We start from the raw sequence: 16,489 nt of genomic DNA, 5'->3' as shown, positions 1-16,489 counted from the left end.
CCCCGGCCCCTGCTGACGGCCCTGCCGGGCTCTCTCCTAGGTGTTTACGCCCTGGACAGCATCATGCAGAGCTGGTTCACGCTGTTCACGCCCACCGAGGCGACGAGCATCGTGGCCACGACGGTCATGTCGAACGGCACCATCGTGCGCCTGCACCTGGACGCCCACCAGCAGGAGAAGCTGGCCGGCAGCGCCCGGACGCTGGCCCTGCAGTGCGCCATGAAGGACCCGCAGAACTGCGCCCTGTCGGCCCTGACCCTGTGCGAGAAGGACCACATCGCCTTCGAGACGGCCTACCAGATCGTGCTGGACGCGGCCACGGCCGGCATGAGCTACACGCAGCTCTTCACCATCGCGCGCTACATGGAGCACCGCGGCTACCCGATGAGGGCCTACAAGCTGGCCACGCTGGCCATGGCGCACCTCAACCTCAGCTACAACCAGGACACGCACCCGGCCATCAACGACGTGCTGTGGGCCTGCGCCCTCAGCCACTCGCTGGGCAAGAACGAGCTGGCCGCCGTCATCCCGCTGGTGGTCAAGAGCGTCAAGTGCGCCACGGTCCTGTCGGACATCCTGCGCCGCTGCACGCTCACCACGCCCGGCCTGGTGGGCCTGCACGGGCGCAGGAACTCGGGGAAGCTCATGTCCCTGGACAAGGCCCCCCTCCGCCAGCTGCTGGACGCCACCATCGGCGCCTACATCAACACCACGCACTCGCGCCTCACGCACATCAGCCCCCGCCACTACAGCGAGTTCATCGAGTTCCTGAGCAAGGCCCGGGAGACCTTCCTCATGGCCCACGACGGACACATCCAGTTCACGCAGTTCATCGACAACCTGAAGCAGATCTACAAGGGCAAAAAGAAACTGATGATGCTGGTCCGGGAGCGGTTTGGCTGACCGCCCCCCCCCCGCCCCGCGGGGGCCGGGGGTGGGCGCGGCGGGGGGGGGGGGGGGAGGGGGCCGAGCGGACGAGGGGCGGGTGGGGGGGGCGGGGGGAGGTTTGTTTTTACTTGAGCCTGCCTTTGTATCCTTTTTAACTTAAAAAAAAAACAACAGCGCCACACCGGTATTATATGTATAGTTCTATTGAGTTTGCAAACTAAATTGTCGTGTTGTGGAAGTTTGTGTGTTTTCCATTCTTTTCCCTCTTTTCTGTTTCGTGTGTGTGTGTGTGTGAGAGAGAGAGGGAGAGGGAGAGAGAGGTTAAAAAAAAAAAGTTTGGTTTACACTGAGTCTATGTTGTCAAGTGGCAAAGCCCCCCCTCCCCTCTCCTGTCTTCTGTACACGTCCAGAGTCTCCAGAGCACACGGCAGTGGCTTTGGAGAGCCAACGGAACGGCGGCGGCGGTGGTGGCGGTTCCTCCTCCTCTTCCTCCTCCTCCTCCTCCTCGTCCTCCTCTTCCTCCTCCTCCACCACCCCCTCCCCCTCCTCCTCCAGCCTGTGACGACAAGTACCTCGAGCGGACCCAGCTTTACTCCTCTGTAACTCCTCTTTGCATTTCAGCGGCTCGACGCCACCAATGGGGAAATCCACCGGGTCGGGGCCCGGCCCCGGCCCCCCGCCTCCCCCAACCCCCGGGGGAGCTCCGCCGCCGTTGGGCGGGGGTCCGCGCCCCGGGGGGGGCCGGGGCCGGGGTGGGCACGCTTGGCGGGCGCGCGGGCACGGGGCACGCGCTCGTGCGCGCGGGAACGGAGCGACTGTCAACATACATTCTCAGGGATTTATCCAAAAACTAAAAGAAGAATGAGAGCATTTATTGTACTGTATATATATATTATAGTCTATGTCTGAGGAATATTGAAAAGTATAACATTAACTAATTTATAAAGAATATTCTATGTAATGCAAAATACTTGAAGCTGCGGGAGCTTGGTTTGAAAGCGAGGAGGCGGGTGAGAAGGGATGACCGACTCCGCGCCCGGCTCCGCCCCGGCCGGCCGCGTCCGCGTCCCCATCCCCGCCCCGGCCCTCCATCCCGCCCTCCGTCCTCACCGGGCACGGGGGGGATGGCGACGGGGGGATCAGGAGGGGGGCGAGGGAGCAAGTCGGGCCGAACGGGATGGGGCCTGGGGCCGCCGGCCTGCAAAACCGAGCAAGGAGGCCCGAGGCCTGCAGTCGCAGGCACAAAACGTTCTCCAGATCCCGGGACATCCATTACGCCTTTGCAGTGAGCTAATAATAAGCTAACCTTTGTGCACAAATAACAAACATTATATATATATATATATATTATATATATATTCTGCATAGGTATTTTGACTTTGTGCGGGACAGAAAGTTGTGTGGGTAGGTGACTGTTCGACTTTTCCGTTCTTTTTTTTTTTAATATATTTTTATTTTCTCTGTAGAGTTACTCAAACAGAAGCAGCCTTCTATCTTGCCTTGTCTTAATGCTTTAAAATAACCAAACTGGAGATCGAACTACCAAACCGTTCATTCTATGATTAAAATACCCACTTGGGTGACCGTCTAGTTAGCGTCTTTACTTTGGCGGTTCCGTACTCTTGTGCTTTTTAAAACGATTTCTTTTTCTTACGTTCTGGTGCGAAAAGTGTCCCGTGTCTGTCTCTCGTTCCCTTCATTAGCGAACATGCTAGAGGTATGTTTGTAGTTCTCTTTGTTTAGAGAAACGATTTCCTGCTCTCCGTTTTATTTATTATACTACTAGGGAAAAAAGGGTGTACTTCCCCACCCGTGGCAACATGCTCCTCAAGTGGAAAAGAATTAAGATTTGATACACTGATATCAATTTATTTATGTAACTAAATCACTGTTTTATAAACTTGTTAATGATCAACAATTTTTGTTTTGATTAAAATTAGTTTTTTGAAAGTTGATTCTGCCTCCTTTATGGTGTGTGTTTCCCCGGCCAGCCGTGTGCGGGCGGCTGCCGCCGCCGCCGCCTCCTGGGTGCCCGCCCCGCGTGCTCGGTCCGGGACCAGATTTTGCGCCAACCCGGGCAGGGCACGTGGCATTTCTGGGGCAGCGGTGATTCCCGCGTGCCCCGTCCTGACCGTGAGCCCGGGCAGCGGGGCTAAAGGGGACGGTCTGTGGGCCGTGCTCCCGGAGTGGGGGGTTCCTGTCCCACGCGGGGCTCAGTCTTGAGCTCCCTTTTGCCGATGAGGTACAGAGAAGTGAAGTGACTTGCTCAAGGTCACACAGCAGACAAGTGGGGGAGCTGGGATTAGAACCCATGACCTTCTGATTCCCAGGCCTGTGCTCTATCCACTCAGCCGTGCTGCTTCCTTCCCCAGCTCTCCGTGGGCCCGAGGGAAAGGGGCTGAGACCGAAAGGCCGACGGGCCCCTGGATGGGCTTCTGGCCTCCTGGCTGTGGCTGATGCCTACGATGTCCACCCCCCGACATCGCTCCTACGGACCACAGACGGAAAGACCCCCTTCCCTCCCCTGCCCCCGACGCTGGCGGCCAGGGACTGGCAGGTGGTTCTGTTTTGGCAGACGAAGCGAGGACTGGCCAAGCAACTCCGGACTGACCGTGTCCTCCCCAAGGCCCGAGAGCCGTGCGGAGTGCGACCCCATCTGCGCATAAACCAGTGCTAAGCGCCTAGTACAGAGCTCCGCACACAGTAAGCGCTCAATAGGTACGATTGAATGAATAAACCCCGGCGAGGGGTGGCTGACGAAGAGGGAACGCTGGCTGCTTTCTAGAGCGGGAAGGAGCACGTCGTTGGAGGTGGGCGGTCCCGCCTACCTCGTGGGGACTCTGGAACACGCGGTGACCTCCACCTCCGTGACCCGTGGGGTGTTCCCATCAGCCCCTGACTTTCTAAAAGGGGAACTCAGGGCCGTGGGTGTCCCATCAACTGCCGCTCCGTGACCGCCACGCTGGGTTCGCTCCCGGCCTTCCCAGCCAGCTTCCCCCCCGCCCTGGGAAATCATGACAGACTTAACAGTGGGGGCATGTAGAAGCCACTGACCCACCCGTCCACACGAGCCATTGCTTTCCGGGGGTCTTCTCCCTCAAGCCATTTCTGAAGCCCCGGCCACAGAGAGGGACCACGGAAAGGCCGGTGTCACTGTCGGAGTTGGTCGCCTAGACTCTGGCCTCTCCAACAAGGGAGCCGGTGGCCCGGCGGGAAGCTGTGGGTGCAGAGCAAGCCCCAGGCTACCTCATCTTCTCTGCTCTGCTTCCTGTGCGGTCCTCGGTCTACCTCCTGCTCCCCTCGTCCGCAAATCATTTCTCTCACCGCCTCTGTCAGATTGGAAGCTCCTGGGAGCAGGGAATAGGTGTGTTTCGCTACCTCCGAACTCTCCCAAGCATTCGGTTCAGTGCCTAGCACTTAGTAGGGGTTTAGCAAATATGAGTGACTGACCGGTTCTCCTGAAAGCCCACCTCCTCCAACATGCCTTCCCTGCTCCATTCCCAGGGTCTCTAATCATACCAGCCCATCAATCATCTCTAGCCCTGGTGTACTCCTTGTACTTATCTATCCTCGGTACTCGTGTGTGTGTGTGTATGTGTGTGTGTGTGAGCATGTGTTTGTGTATACATTCAGTTTTTTGACTACTCTGTAAATATTTTCATGTCTGTCTCCCTGTTTTGTGGGCAGAGAACGTTTTCAACTTCATAAGTGCTTGGTACACAGTGCTTTTATGCAGCAGTTGCTCGATAAATGCCATTACTACTATTACTACTCCCAGACTGAGCCCCCTCCCCCCACCTTACATCCTTCCCTTCCCCACAGCACCTGTATATATAAATATATGTTTGTACGTATTTATTACTCTATTTTACTTGTACATATTTATTCTATTTATTTTATTTTGTAAATATGTTTGGTTTTGTTGTCTGTCTCCCCTTTCTAGACTGTGAGCCCGCTGTTGGGTAGGGACCGTCTCTAGATGTTGCCAATTTGTACTTCCCAAGCGCTTCGTACAGTGCTCTGCACATAGTTAGTGCTCAATAAATACGATTGATGATGATGATGATGTTGCCAACTTGCACTTCCCAAGCGCTTAGTCCGGTGCTCTGCACCCAGTAAGCGCTCAATAAATGCGATTGAATGAATGAATGAATGAATGAATACTACGACCACTACCTTCTTCCTTCCCTCCCAAATTACTCTCAGCCTCGTTCCTCTCCACGACAGCCTGGAGGTCCCAGGAACGTAACTGAACTTCTCAGCCCTGTTCCGTGGTCACTTGGAGTGGGCCGTGGGAGACCACGTGTATCCCGCCCACTGGGGCCGGGCGCGTCGTGGGTAGGGGTGGGCCCGAGGCCAAGCCGAGCCCACCGTCACCTCCGACCAGTCCGCCCAAATGTCTTGCCTGAGAGTCTCGGTATTTATGGGCCGTGAGTTTCTCATTAAATACTAATTAATGCCATCACCAGCCTTGTCAGCCTTCCCCATCCTTTACCACCACTGTCACTTTGATTAATGCGGCACCATTTATTCGCTTCTTTAACAAGCCGCCGCTCTGCCTCTGGCCCAGCTCGAGGAGACGGTCCTCAGAGCTGCCTCTTAAGTGCACAGAGAGACTTCTGCACTTAATAAAAATCGTCCGCAATAATTTTCACTCCCTGCAACCTGAAATGATTGGACGGGTTTCCCTGTTTGATTTATACCGTGTGGAATCGTCCCGCCCGTCAGCGCAACGGAAAAGTTCACTGCAGCTCCATCGTGGCGGGAGTTCTGGCGTCCCGGCTGCCCGTTGTCTAACTTTCGCCGCAGTTGCAAAGATAATTAATGTCCTGACCAGAGACTAAAACACCCGCTAGAAGGAGATAATTAGAGGCATAAATAATGTTTAGGCCTTGTGGGTTGCTTTTCTTAATTAATTGTTTTGTTTTGGAAGGAAGCGGGAGTTTGCCGTGCCAGTCGGGGGTGAGGCTGGGAAAGCTCGTCGAGGGAGGGAGGGAGGGAGGCGTGGGGCACAAGGCCTGGGAATCAGAGGGCCTGGGTTCTAATCCCAGCTCTGCCAGTTACTAGCTGCGTGACCTTGGACAAATCACTTTCCACTTGAGAAGCAGCGTGGCTCCGTGGAAAAAGCCCGGGCTTTGGAGTCAGAGGTCACGGGTTCAAATCCCGGCTCCGCCAATTGTCAGCTGGGTGACTTTGGGCAAGTCACTTCACTTCTCTGGGCCTCAGTTCCCTCATCCGTAAAATGGGGATTAAAACTGTGAGCCCCCCGTGAGACAACCTGATGATAATAATAATAATAATTGCATTTATTAGGCGCTTACTATGTGCAAAGCACTGTTCTAAGCGCTGGGGAGGTTCCAAAGTGATCAGATTGTCCCACGGGGGCTCACAGTCTTCATCCCCATTTTACAGATGAGATAACTGAGGCCCAGAGAAGTTAAGTGACTTGCCCAAAGTCACCCAGCTGACAATTGGCAGAGCTGGGACTCGCATCCGTGACCTCTGACTCCAAAGCCTGTGCTCTTTCCCCTGAGCTACGCTGCTTCTCGATCACCTGATCACCTTGTAACCTCTCCAGGGCTTAGAACAGTGCTTTGCACAAAGTAAGCGCTTAATAAATGTCATTATTATTATTATTATTATTATTATTACTTGACTTCTCTGCGCCTGTTTCCTCAACTGTAAAATGGGGATTCAATACTTGTTCTCCCTCCCATTTCAGCGGGACAGGGACCGTGTCCAGCCTGATTGACTTGTACTTACCCCTGCTCTTGGAACAGTGTTTGACACATAATAAGCGCTTAACAAGCACCATCAAACAAGCACACTCGCCTAGCCTGGTCGAGCCAACAGCTCCCTTAGCACCTGGATGTTTCCGCCCACCCTCAGCGCTCTCTACGTCCTCTGATGAATCAATTCATGGTGTGAATTGGGGGTCTACTGTGCACAGAGCACGGAATCAAGCGCTCAGTCGAGCGTCATAGTAGGAAGGAAAACAAAACATATTAACAAAATAAATAGAATAAATATGTACAAGTCAAATAGAGTAATAAATATGTACAAACATATATACAGGTGTGGTGTCAGCTGTGTGACTTTGGGCAAGTAGCTTGGCTTCTCTGTGCCTCAGTTCCCTCATCTGTAAAATGGGGATGAATAATAATAATACTGATGATGGTATTTAAGTGCTTACTATGTGCAAAGTAAATATTTATTTGTTTATTTATTTATCTTGTACATATCTATTCTATTTATTTTGTTTTGTTGATATGTTTTGTTTTGTTCTCAGTCTCCCCCTTCTAGATTGTGAGCCCGCTGTCGGGTAGGGACCGTCTGTAGATGTTGCCAACTTGGACTTTCCAAGCGCTTAGCACAGTGCTCCATCCCCCCCGCCTTACCTCCTTCCCTTCCCCACAGCACCTGTATGTATGTATATATGTTTGTACGTATTTATTACTCTATTTATTTATTTTACTTGTTCATATTCATTCTATCTATTTTATTCTGTTAATATGTTTTGTTTTGTTCTCTGTCTCCCCCTTCTAGACTGTGAGCCCACTGTTGGGTAGGGACCGTCTCTATATGTTGCCAAATTGTACTTCCCAAGTGCTTAGTACAGTGCTCTGCACACAGTAAGCGCTCAATAAATACGATTGATTGATTGAAGGAGATGTCTAGAATCGGTAGGCTGTGCTGAATCCCTGACAGTCTTGGTTGCGAGTTAAGGTCACATCTCCTCCAAGAGGCATTCCCTGATTAAGCCCAGCTTCCTCTCCCTTCTGCGTTGTCTATGCCCTTGGATCTGGGACCTTTGGGCCTTTGATATTCACCCACCCTCAACCTCACAGCACTTTTGTACATATAAACTATATATCATAAATTATTTATTTACGTTAATGTCCATCTACCCTTCTATCAATCAATCAATCAATCAATCGTATTTATTGAGGGCTTACTGTGTGCAGAGCACTGTACTAAGTGCTTGGGAAGTACTAGTTGGCAACATATAGAGACAGTCCCTACCCAACAGCGGGCTCACAGTCTAAAAGACCATAAGGTCACTGTGGGTGGCGAACATGTCTACTAACTGTTGTACTCGCCCATGCACTTGGTGCAGTGCTGTGCACACAGCGCTCAATAAAAATTGATGATGATGATGAGGAGGAGGAGGTGGAGAAGGAGGAGGAGAGCTCTGGGCTGTTCACCTATCCAATCAGAGCAAGTTACCACCAATTCCCAGGAAGCGAAGGGGATGGGCCCACTACCTGGATGGAGCCTAGCCCCCTGAGGTTTCTTTTCCCTGGGTCCTGTGGAAGGAAAAATGGACTCTTGCCTCTCTGAGAGGAAGCTCCACCTGAGCTAACAAAACTGATGGGAAAGGCAGGCCAGAGAAGCAGGGGGCTGGTGATTGGTTTCGGGGGTTTCTGCTTCTGATCTTCCGGTCTTAAAAATCTCCATTCCAAATTCCTCTGCCTTCTTCTGGGTCATCTCGCCGATAACACTGCTTGCCGGCCCACCTGGGGCAAGCTAGATTTGGGAAGACTCCCTTTGGGCTTCTGGCCAGAGATCCCCGTGAAGGCCTGGATTAATGGTGGGGGTGGTCCTCTGTCTTCTCATTCCATGCACGACCCCCGGCCCCCAATGCACGGGAGGCTCACAGGATATCAGCTAGGCGTTCGGCTCTTCATTCGTCTCCCCCAAACAGACCTTTTCTGGCTGGCCCGGGCAAATCCTCGTTCCTCTGCGGTCTAACGTCATGGGTAAATAATAGTTGTCTGGCTGGGTCCCAATCCAGGCTCTTCCACTTGTCTGCTGTGTGTTCTTGGGTGAGTCACTCTACTTCTCTGGGCTTCAGTGTCCTCATCCGCAAAACGGGGATTCAATATTCATTCTCCCTCCTTCTTATGTAGACTGTGAGTCCCATCAAGCGCTTAGTACAGTGCTCTGCACACAGTAAGCACTCAATTAATACGATTGAATGAATGAATGACAGGGACTGTGACCAATCTGATCATCTGTCTCTACCCCAACACTTAGTACCGTGTTTGGCACATTGTAAGCACTTCTTCTAGACTGTGAGCCCGCTGTTGGGTAGGGACCGTCTCTATATGTTGCCGACTTGTACTTCCCAGGTGCTTAGTACAGTGCTCTTCACATAGTAAGCACTCAATAAATACGATTGAAGGAATGAATGAATGAACAAATACCACAATTATCATTTTTCAGTCAATCAGTTGTATTTATTGAGCACTTACTCTGTGCCGTGCACTGTTCTATGCTCTTAGGAGAGTACGATATAACAGAGTTGGTAGTCACCTTCTCTGCCCATAACAACCTTACAATCTAGAGGGGGGAAACTGACATTAATATAAATAAATAAATTACAGATATGTAACTTGGCGTTGAGGGAGTCAATTTGGTCATCAAGGGAAGGTAGTTTGGGAATGAGAACAAAATGAGGCATGATGACTTGGAAAAATTGGTGTGGATCAAGAGATTGGAGGTCTCTGTGGAGGAACAGGATCGATTTGCCGGTGTGTGTGTGAGAGAGAAGGCAGGTGAAGAGGTCCGGGTGAGATAGAGGGATTTCAGAGTAGGCAAAGGTAGAGACTGTAAAGTGACGAGAGATGATGAGATTATTTGTCCAAGTTGGTGAGTGAGTTTAGTTTTCAAGCTTTAAAGCACTCAATCACCTTCCCCCTCGTCCCCCGTACCTTACTTCTCTGATTTTCTACTACAACTCAACCAGCTCACTTAGCTCCTCTAACACCAACCTACTCACTGTATCTTTATCTTGTCTATCTCACCGCCAACCCCCCCGCCCACATCCTGCCTCTGGCCTGAATCAATCAATCCTATTTATTGAGTGCTTGCCGTTCGCAGAGTACCCTACTAAGCACTTGGAGAGTCCGATATATCAATAGAACAGACACATTCCCTGCTCACTGGGAGCTTACAGTCTGGAGGTGGAGACAGACATTAATATAAATAAATAAAATTACAGATATGCACATAAGTGCTGTGGGACTGAGGGGAAGGGGCGAATAAAAGGAGCAGATCAGTTTGACACAGAAGGAAATGGGAGTAAAGGAAATCGATCAATCAATCATATTTATTATGTGCAGAGAATACGATATAACGAGTTGGCAGGCATGTTCCCTCCACACAGGGAGCTTCCAGTCTAGAGGGGGAACTCCCTCTCCATTCATAAGAAGCAGTGTGGCTTAGTGGAAAGAGCCCAGGCTTGGGAGTCAGAGGACGTGGGTTCTAACCTTGGCTCCACCACTTGTCTGCTGGGTGACTTTGGGCGAGTCACTTAACTTCTCTGTTCCTCAGTTACCTCATCTGTAAAATGGGGATTAGGACGGTGAGCCTCGTGTGGAACAACCTGATTACCTTGTATCTGCCCCAATGCTCAGAGCAGTGCTTGGAACATAGTAAGTGCTTAACATGCCATAATATTATTATTATTATTATTATCATTATCCATGAGACCACCACTCTCCACACCTTCAAAGTCTTTTTAAAATGACATCTCCTCCAAGTGGCCTTCTCCAACTAAGCCCTCATTTCTCCTGCCTCCTTCCTCTCCCTTATCATCATCATCATCATCAATCGTATTTATTGAGTGCTTACTATGTGCAGAGCACTGTACTAAGCGCTTGGGAAGTACAAATTGGAAACATATAGAGACAGTCCCTACCCAACAGTGGGCTCACAGTCTAAAAGGGGGAGACAGAGAACAAAACCAAACATACTAACAAAATAAAATAAATAGAATAGATATGTACAAATAAAATAAATAGAGTAATAAATATGTACAAACATCTATACATATATACAGGTGCTGTGGGGAAGGGAAGGAGGTAAGATGGGGGGGATGGAGAGGGGGACGAGGGGGAGAGGAAGGAAGGGGCTCAGTCTGGGAAGGCCTCCTGGAAGAGGTGAGCTCTCAGCAGGGCCTTATACATCGCCCTGGCACTTGGCTCTGTACCCACTAAGCACTTGATATTCAGCTCACCCTCAGCTCCACAGCACTTATGTAGACATGATAATGTTGGTATTTGTTAAGGGCTTACTATGTGCCAAGCACTGTTCTAAGCACTGGGGTAGATACAAACTATTCAGGTCGTCCCGCATAGGGCTCACAGTCTTCATCCCCATTTTCCGGATGAGGCAACCGAGGCACAGAGAAGTTAAGTGACTCGCCCAAGGTCACACAGCTGACAAGCGGGGGATTAGAACCTATCACCTCTGACTCCCAAACCCGTGCTCTTTCCACTAAGCCACGCTGCTTCTCTGCTTCTACATATCCATAATTTATTTTAATGTCTGCCTCCCCCCTCTAGATTGTAAGCTCCTAGTGGGCAGGGAACATATCTACCAATGTTTTTATACTGTATTCTACCAAGCGCTTAGTACAGTGCCCTGCACACAGTAAGCACCTCAATAAATACGTTTGATTGATTTATTGAGCGCTCATCATCATCATCATCATCATCAATCGTATTTATTGAGCGCTTACTGTGTGCAGAGCACTGTACTAAGCGCTTGGGAAGTACAAGTTGGCAAAATATAGAGACAGTCCCTACCCAACAGTGGGCTCACAGTCTAAAAGGGGGAGACCTTTCTGACTCATAGCCCTACTGGACCCTTACTTGTCTGTTCCATCAATTGAGCCTCAGTTGTTGACTCATTCAGTCATTCATTCGCAAAGCACTGTACTAAGCGCTTGGGAGAGTGCAATACAGAGATAAATAGTCACATTCCCTGCCCATAACGGGCTTACAGCCTGTGAGTAGCGTGGGGAAGGATTTTAGTCTGTCCGTCTCCCCTCAGAATGTCATCTTCTCGAGGGCGAGGACTGCGTCTGCTACATTTATCGCCCGTTGCCAAGGGCTCAGCTCAGCCCTTCATCTGTGGCTGCGGCCCCGCAAAAAATCAGTGGGAAAAAAAGAAATTGACGGAACACAAGGAGCGACGGACATGCAGTGTTCAGGTGAGGAGGATGGGCAGAGATGGGGAAAGGAGAGCCTAGGAGGTTCTGGAGTAGGGGAGAGTGGAAAAGTCAGAGAGGCCGAGCTGGGGCGCAGCCCTGAAGCCAGAGATAAAGAAGTGGAGGTGGAGGGAAGTGAGCAGCCCGTGGAGGTTCCTGAGGACAGGAGAGATACGATTTCGATGGCGCTGCCAGGGTGGAGAGGGTCCATAGATATTGCAGGGGAAAAAACAGACAGCGAGTAGAGAAGGACCCTGGGCTGAGGGATTCAATAATAATAATAATAATAATAATAATAATAATGATGGTATCCGTTAAGCGCTTACTAGATGCCAAGCACAGTTCTAAGAGCTGGAGTAGATTCAAGGTGATCAGGTTGACCCACGTGGGGCTCACAGTCTTAATCCCCATTTTCCGGATGAGGTAACTGAGGCATAGAGAAGTGAAGTGACTTGCCCAAAGTCACACAACTGACCACTGGCAGAGCCGGGATTAGAACCCACGACCCCTGACTCCCAAGCCCCAGCTCTTTCCATTAAGCCACTCTGCTTCAGGGATGAGGAGGATCGCACTGTCGCCGACTGAGAGGGGGAAAGTGGGAGGGAGGTTGAAGGGCTCGACCTGAGCCGGGTCGAGCAGAAGGGGCAGGCGCGCCATCAATCAATCAATCGTATTTACTGAGCGCTTACTGTGTGCAGAGCACTGTACTAAGCGCTTGGGAAGTACAAGTTGGCAACATATAGAGACAGTCCCTACCCAACAGTGGGCTCACAGTCTAAACAGTCGCTGGGAATGTCATGCAGGCCAGAGGGAGGGAAGCGCCACACGGTCTTGGATCTGGACGTGACGTGCTGGCTTGGCTGGATGTCTGGGATACAGCGGCCAAACCCACCAAACCCGGGACAAGCCTTAGCTTCTGAACTTTTTTTATTCAGTGCTGTCGTGTTGTTTCCGATTCGTAGCGACTCCATCGATACACTTTCTTCAGAACGTCCTGTCCTCTGCCATAATCCACAACCTTTCTAACGGTTCTTCCATTATCTAGCTGCCGGTCTGCATCTTCCGTGTTTTCCCTGGACTTTTCCTAGCATTACTGTCTTCTCCAGAGAATTAGTCCTTCTGATTATGAGTCCAAAATATGCTAACCTAAGTCGAGTCGTTTGGCCTTCCAAAGACAACTTTGGTTTAATTTGCTCTAAAATCCATTTGTTTGTTTTTCGGGCAGTCCGTGGTATTCACAAAAGCCTTCCCCAACACCACATTTCAAAAGAATTCATGTTCTTTCTATCCCATTTTTTTCCACTGTCCAGCTTTCGGATCTGTGCACTGTCACTGGAAGCACCATAGATTTGACAATTTGCATTTTTGTGGCAATTGTTACATCAGCACATTTCACGACTTTTTCCAGGCTCTTAGCTTTCGGAACGGGACTCAAAAACACAAATGGCAGAGAACCTAGATGGCTTTTTAAATGTGGGATGAGTCCAGCTCTTTAAATAAAACACTGGGGGCTTGAAGGGGGGTGGGGGGCACAAGAATCCTTCTCGGTCTGGAGCGAGGAGGAAGGAGGGAAGGAGAGGAGCAGAGCAGGGAAAGAGACAGAAGGGAGAGGACGGGGCGGGGAATGTCGGGGATGGAGGAAGCGAGGGAGGGAAGAAGCCGGCTCCAATGGGGCTCCTGGGACAACGGAAGGGGGAACCCAGTAGTTCGTTGCCATGGAGACCCTGGACCTACTGCTGATGAAGTATCTGATGGGAGGGAGGAGAGGGTCTGATGTCCCTGCCCGCAGCATGGGACAGGAGTGAGTGTGTGTGTGTGTGTGTGTGTGTGTACGCGCTCATGAGAAACGTGCAGTGTATGTGTGTGAACGTGAAAGCATGCAGTATTACCATTATTATTATTATTGTTGGAAAGAGCACGGGCTTGGGAGTCAGAGGACACGGGTTCTAATCCCGGCTCCGCCACTTGTCTGCTGTGCGACCTTGGGCAAGCCGCTTAACTTTTCTGTGCCTCGGTTCCCTCATCTGTATAATGGGGATTAAAACTGTGAGCCCCACGGTGGGTAGGGACTGTCTCTATATGTTGCCAACTTGTACTTCCCAAGCGCTTTAGTACAGTGCTCTGCACACAGTAAGCGCTCAATAAATACGATTGAATGAATGAATGAATGACAACTTGATTACCTTGTATCTACCCCTGTGCTTAGAACAGTGCTCGACACATAGTAAGCGCTGAACAAATACCATAATTATCCTCTAGACTGTAAGCAGGGCAGGGATTGTCTCTCTTTCCAGCACTTTCTACAATGCCTGGTACATAGGAAGTGCTTAACAAACGCCAGTGTTGTTATTATTATTGTTATGGCATTTGTTAAATGATTACTCTGTGCCAGGCACTGTACTAAAGGCTGGGGTGGATACAAGCAAATTGTGTTGGACACAGTCCTTTGTTCCACATGGGGCTCAATCTCAATCGCCATTCTACAGATGAAGTCACAGAGACGTCAGATGACTTGCCCAAGGTCACAAAGTAGACAAGTGGGGGAAGCGGGATTTGTATGTGTGTGTATGAGAAAGCATGCAATAATAATAATAATAGTATCTGTTAAGTGCTTACTATGTGCCAAGCACCGTTCTAAGATCTGGGGCAGATACAAGGTCATCAGGTTGGACCCAGTCCCTGTTCCACATGAGGCTCACAGTCTCAATCCCCATTTTGCAGAAGAGGGAACTGAGGCCCAGAAAAGTGAAGCGACTTGCCCAAGGTCACACAGCAGACAAGCGGCAGAGCCGGGATTCAAACCCAAGCTTAATGGCTCTGGCCATTAAGCAATGTGCATTCAGTCGCATGGGCCGGGAATGTGTCTTCCAATTCCGTTGTATTGTGCTCTCCCAAGCGCTTAGTACAGTGCTCCGCCCAGTACGGACCACTGATGGATCGACCGGAGGAAGAAGAGTAGCTTGAAATGTGCGTCCTCCCAAGTGACCCGAGGAGGTGTCCCGCCCCACATCCAAATTCTGCATCCCCCCCGGCCCCACTTCTAGACTGTGAGCCCACTGTTGGGTAGGGACTGCTGCACTTCACGGAAAAGAGAAGTGAAGTGCAGCGTGGCTCAGTAGAAAGAGCTCGGGCTTTGGAGTCAGAGGTCATGGGTTCAAATCCCGGCTCCGCCACTTGTCAGCTGTGTGACTTTGGGCAAGTCACTTCACTTCTCTGGGCCTCAGTTCCCTCATCTGTAAAATGGGGATTAAGACTGTGAGCCCCCCGTGGGACAACCTGATCACCTTGTAACCTCCCCAGCGCTTAGAACAGTGCTTTGCACATAGTAAGCACTTAATAAATGCCATCATTATCCTGCTTCCCCTACCCACAGCACCTGTATATATGTATATATGTTTGTACGTATTTATTAATCTATTTATTTTATTTGTACATATTTATTCTATTTATTTTATTTTGTTAATATGTTTTGTTTTGTTCTCTGTCCCCCTTATAGACTGTGAGCCCACTGTTGGGTAGGGACTGTCTCTATATGTTGCCAACTTGTACTTCCCAAGCACTTAGTACAGTGCTCTGCACACAGTAAGTGCTCAATAAATACGATTGATTGATTGATTGATTGATTGATTATTCCCAGAAGCCTCTCAGCCCCCCGGGACCTGGCAGCCTCTCCCCTGGCCAGCCAGACCACCTTAGGCCTTTCGTTTCTCCTGTACATATTTATTATGGTTGTACATATTTATTTCTCTATTTATTTTACTTGTACATTTCTATCCTATTTATTTTATTTTGTTGGTATGTTTGGTTCTGTTCTCTGTCTCCCCCTTTTAGACTGTGAGCCCACTGTTGGGTAGGGACTGTCTCTATGTGTTGCCAATTTGTACTTCCCTAGCGCTTAGTACAGTGCTCTGCACACAGTAAGCGCTCAATAAATACGATTGATTGATTGATTGAAGAGAATTCAGATGGTTCAAGAGGTGGGGAAATGCCGGAGGTCTGTCCAGGGCCACAGCTCTTTCTGCCTTTCATTCATTCATTCATTCATTCATTCATTCATTCATTCGATCGTATTTATTGAGCGCTTACTGTGCACAGAGCACCTTACTAAGCGCTTGAAAAGTAATAATAATAATAATAATAATTGCATTTATTAAGCGCTTACTATGTGCAAAGCACTGTTCTGAGCACTGGGAAGGATACAAGTTGATCAGGTTGTCCCACGAGGGACTCACAGTTTTAATCCCCATTTTCCAGATGAGGTAACTGAGGCCCAGAGAAGTTAAGTGACTTGCCCAGAGTCACACAGCTGACAAGCGGTGGAGCAGAATTAGAACCCATGACCTTTGACTCCAAAGCCTGTGCTCTTTCCACTGAGCCATGCTGCTTCTCAGTAGAGAAAGCAGCCTGGCATAATGGAAAGAGCCTGGGCTTGGGAGTCAGAGGTCGTGGGTTCTAATTCCGCTTCTGCCACCTGTCCGCTGTGTGACTTTGGGTAAGCCATTTCACGTCTCTGGGTCTCAGTTCTCTCATCTGTAAAATGGGGTTGAAGACTGGGAGTCCCAAGTGGGACCCCCTGACTTCCTTGTATCTACCCCAGTGCTTAGA

The 16,489-nt window shown here is 50.1% G+C and overlaps 1 protein-coding gene across 1 annotated transcript in view; it reads left to right on the top strand.

The window, feature by feature from the left end:
* Window positions 1–938, top strand: part of ZSWIM6 (zinc finger SWIM-type containing 6) — a 67,110-nt gene extending 66,172 nt beyond the window's left edge. The window contains exon 14 of the mRNA XM_038765712.1: window positions 41–938. Within this exon, the coding sequence (XP_038621640.1) occupies window positions 41–903 (863 nt within the window). The 3' untranslated portion in view covers window positions 904–938. The remainder of the gene's footprint in view (window positions 1–40) is intronic.
* The last annotated feature ends 15,551 nt before the right edge of the window (window positions 939–16,489 follow it).

The sequence above is a fragment of the Tachyglossus aculeatus genome, chromosome 23, assembly GCF_015852505.1.
Source record: "Tachyglossus aculeatus isolate mTacAcu1 chromosome 23, mTacAcu1.pri, whole genome shotgun sequence".
Lineage (NCBI taxonomy): Eukaryota > Metazoa > Chordata > Mammalia > Monotremata > Tachyglossidae > Tachyglossus > Tachyglossus aculeatus.
Note: the sequence above shows the minus strand (reverse complement) of the source record. Positions and strands in the feature narration are given on the sequence as shown.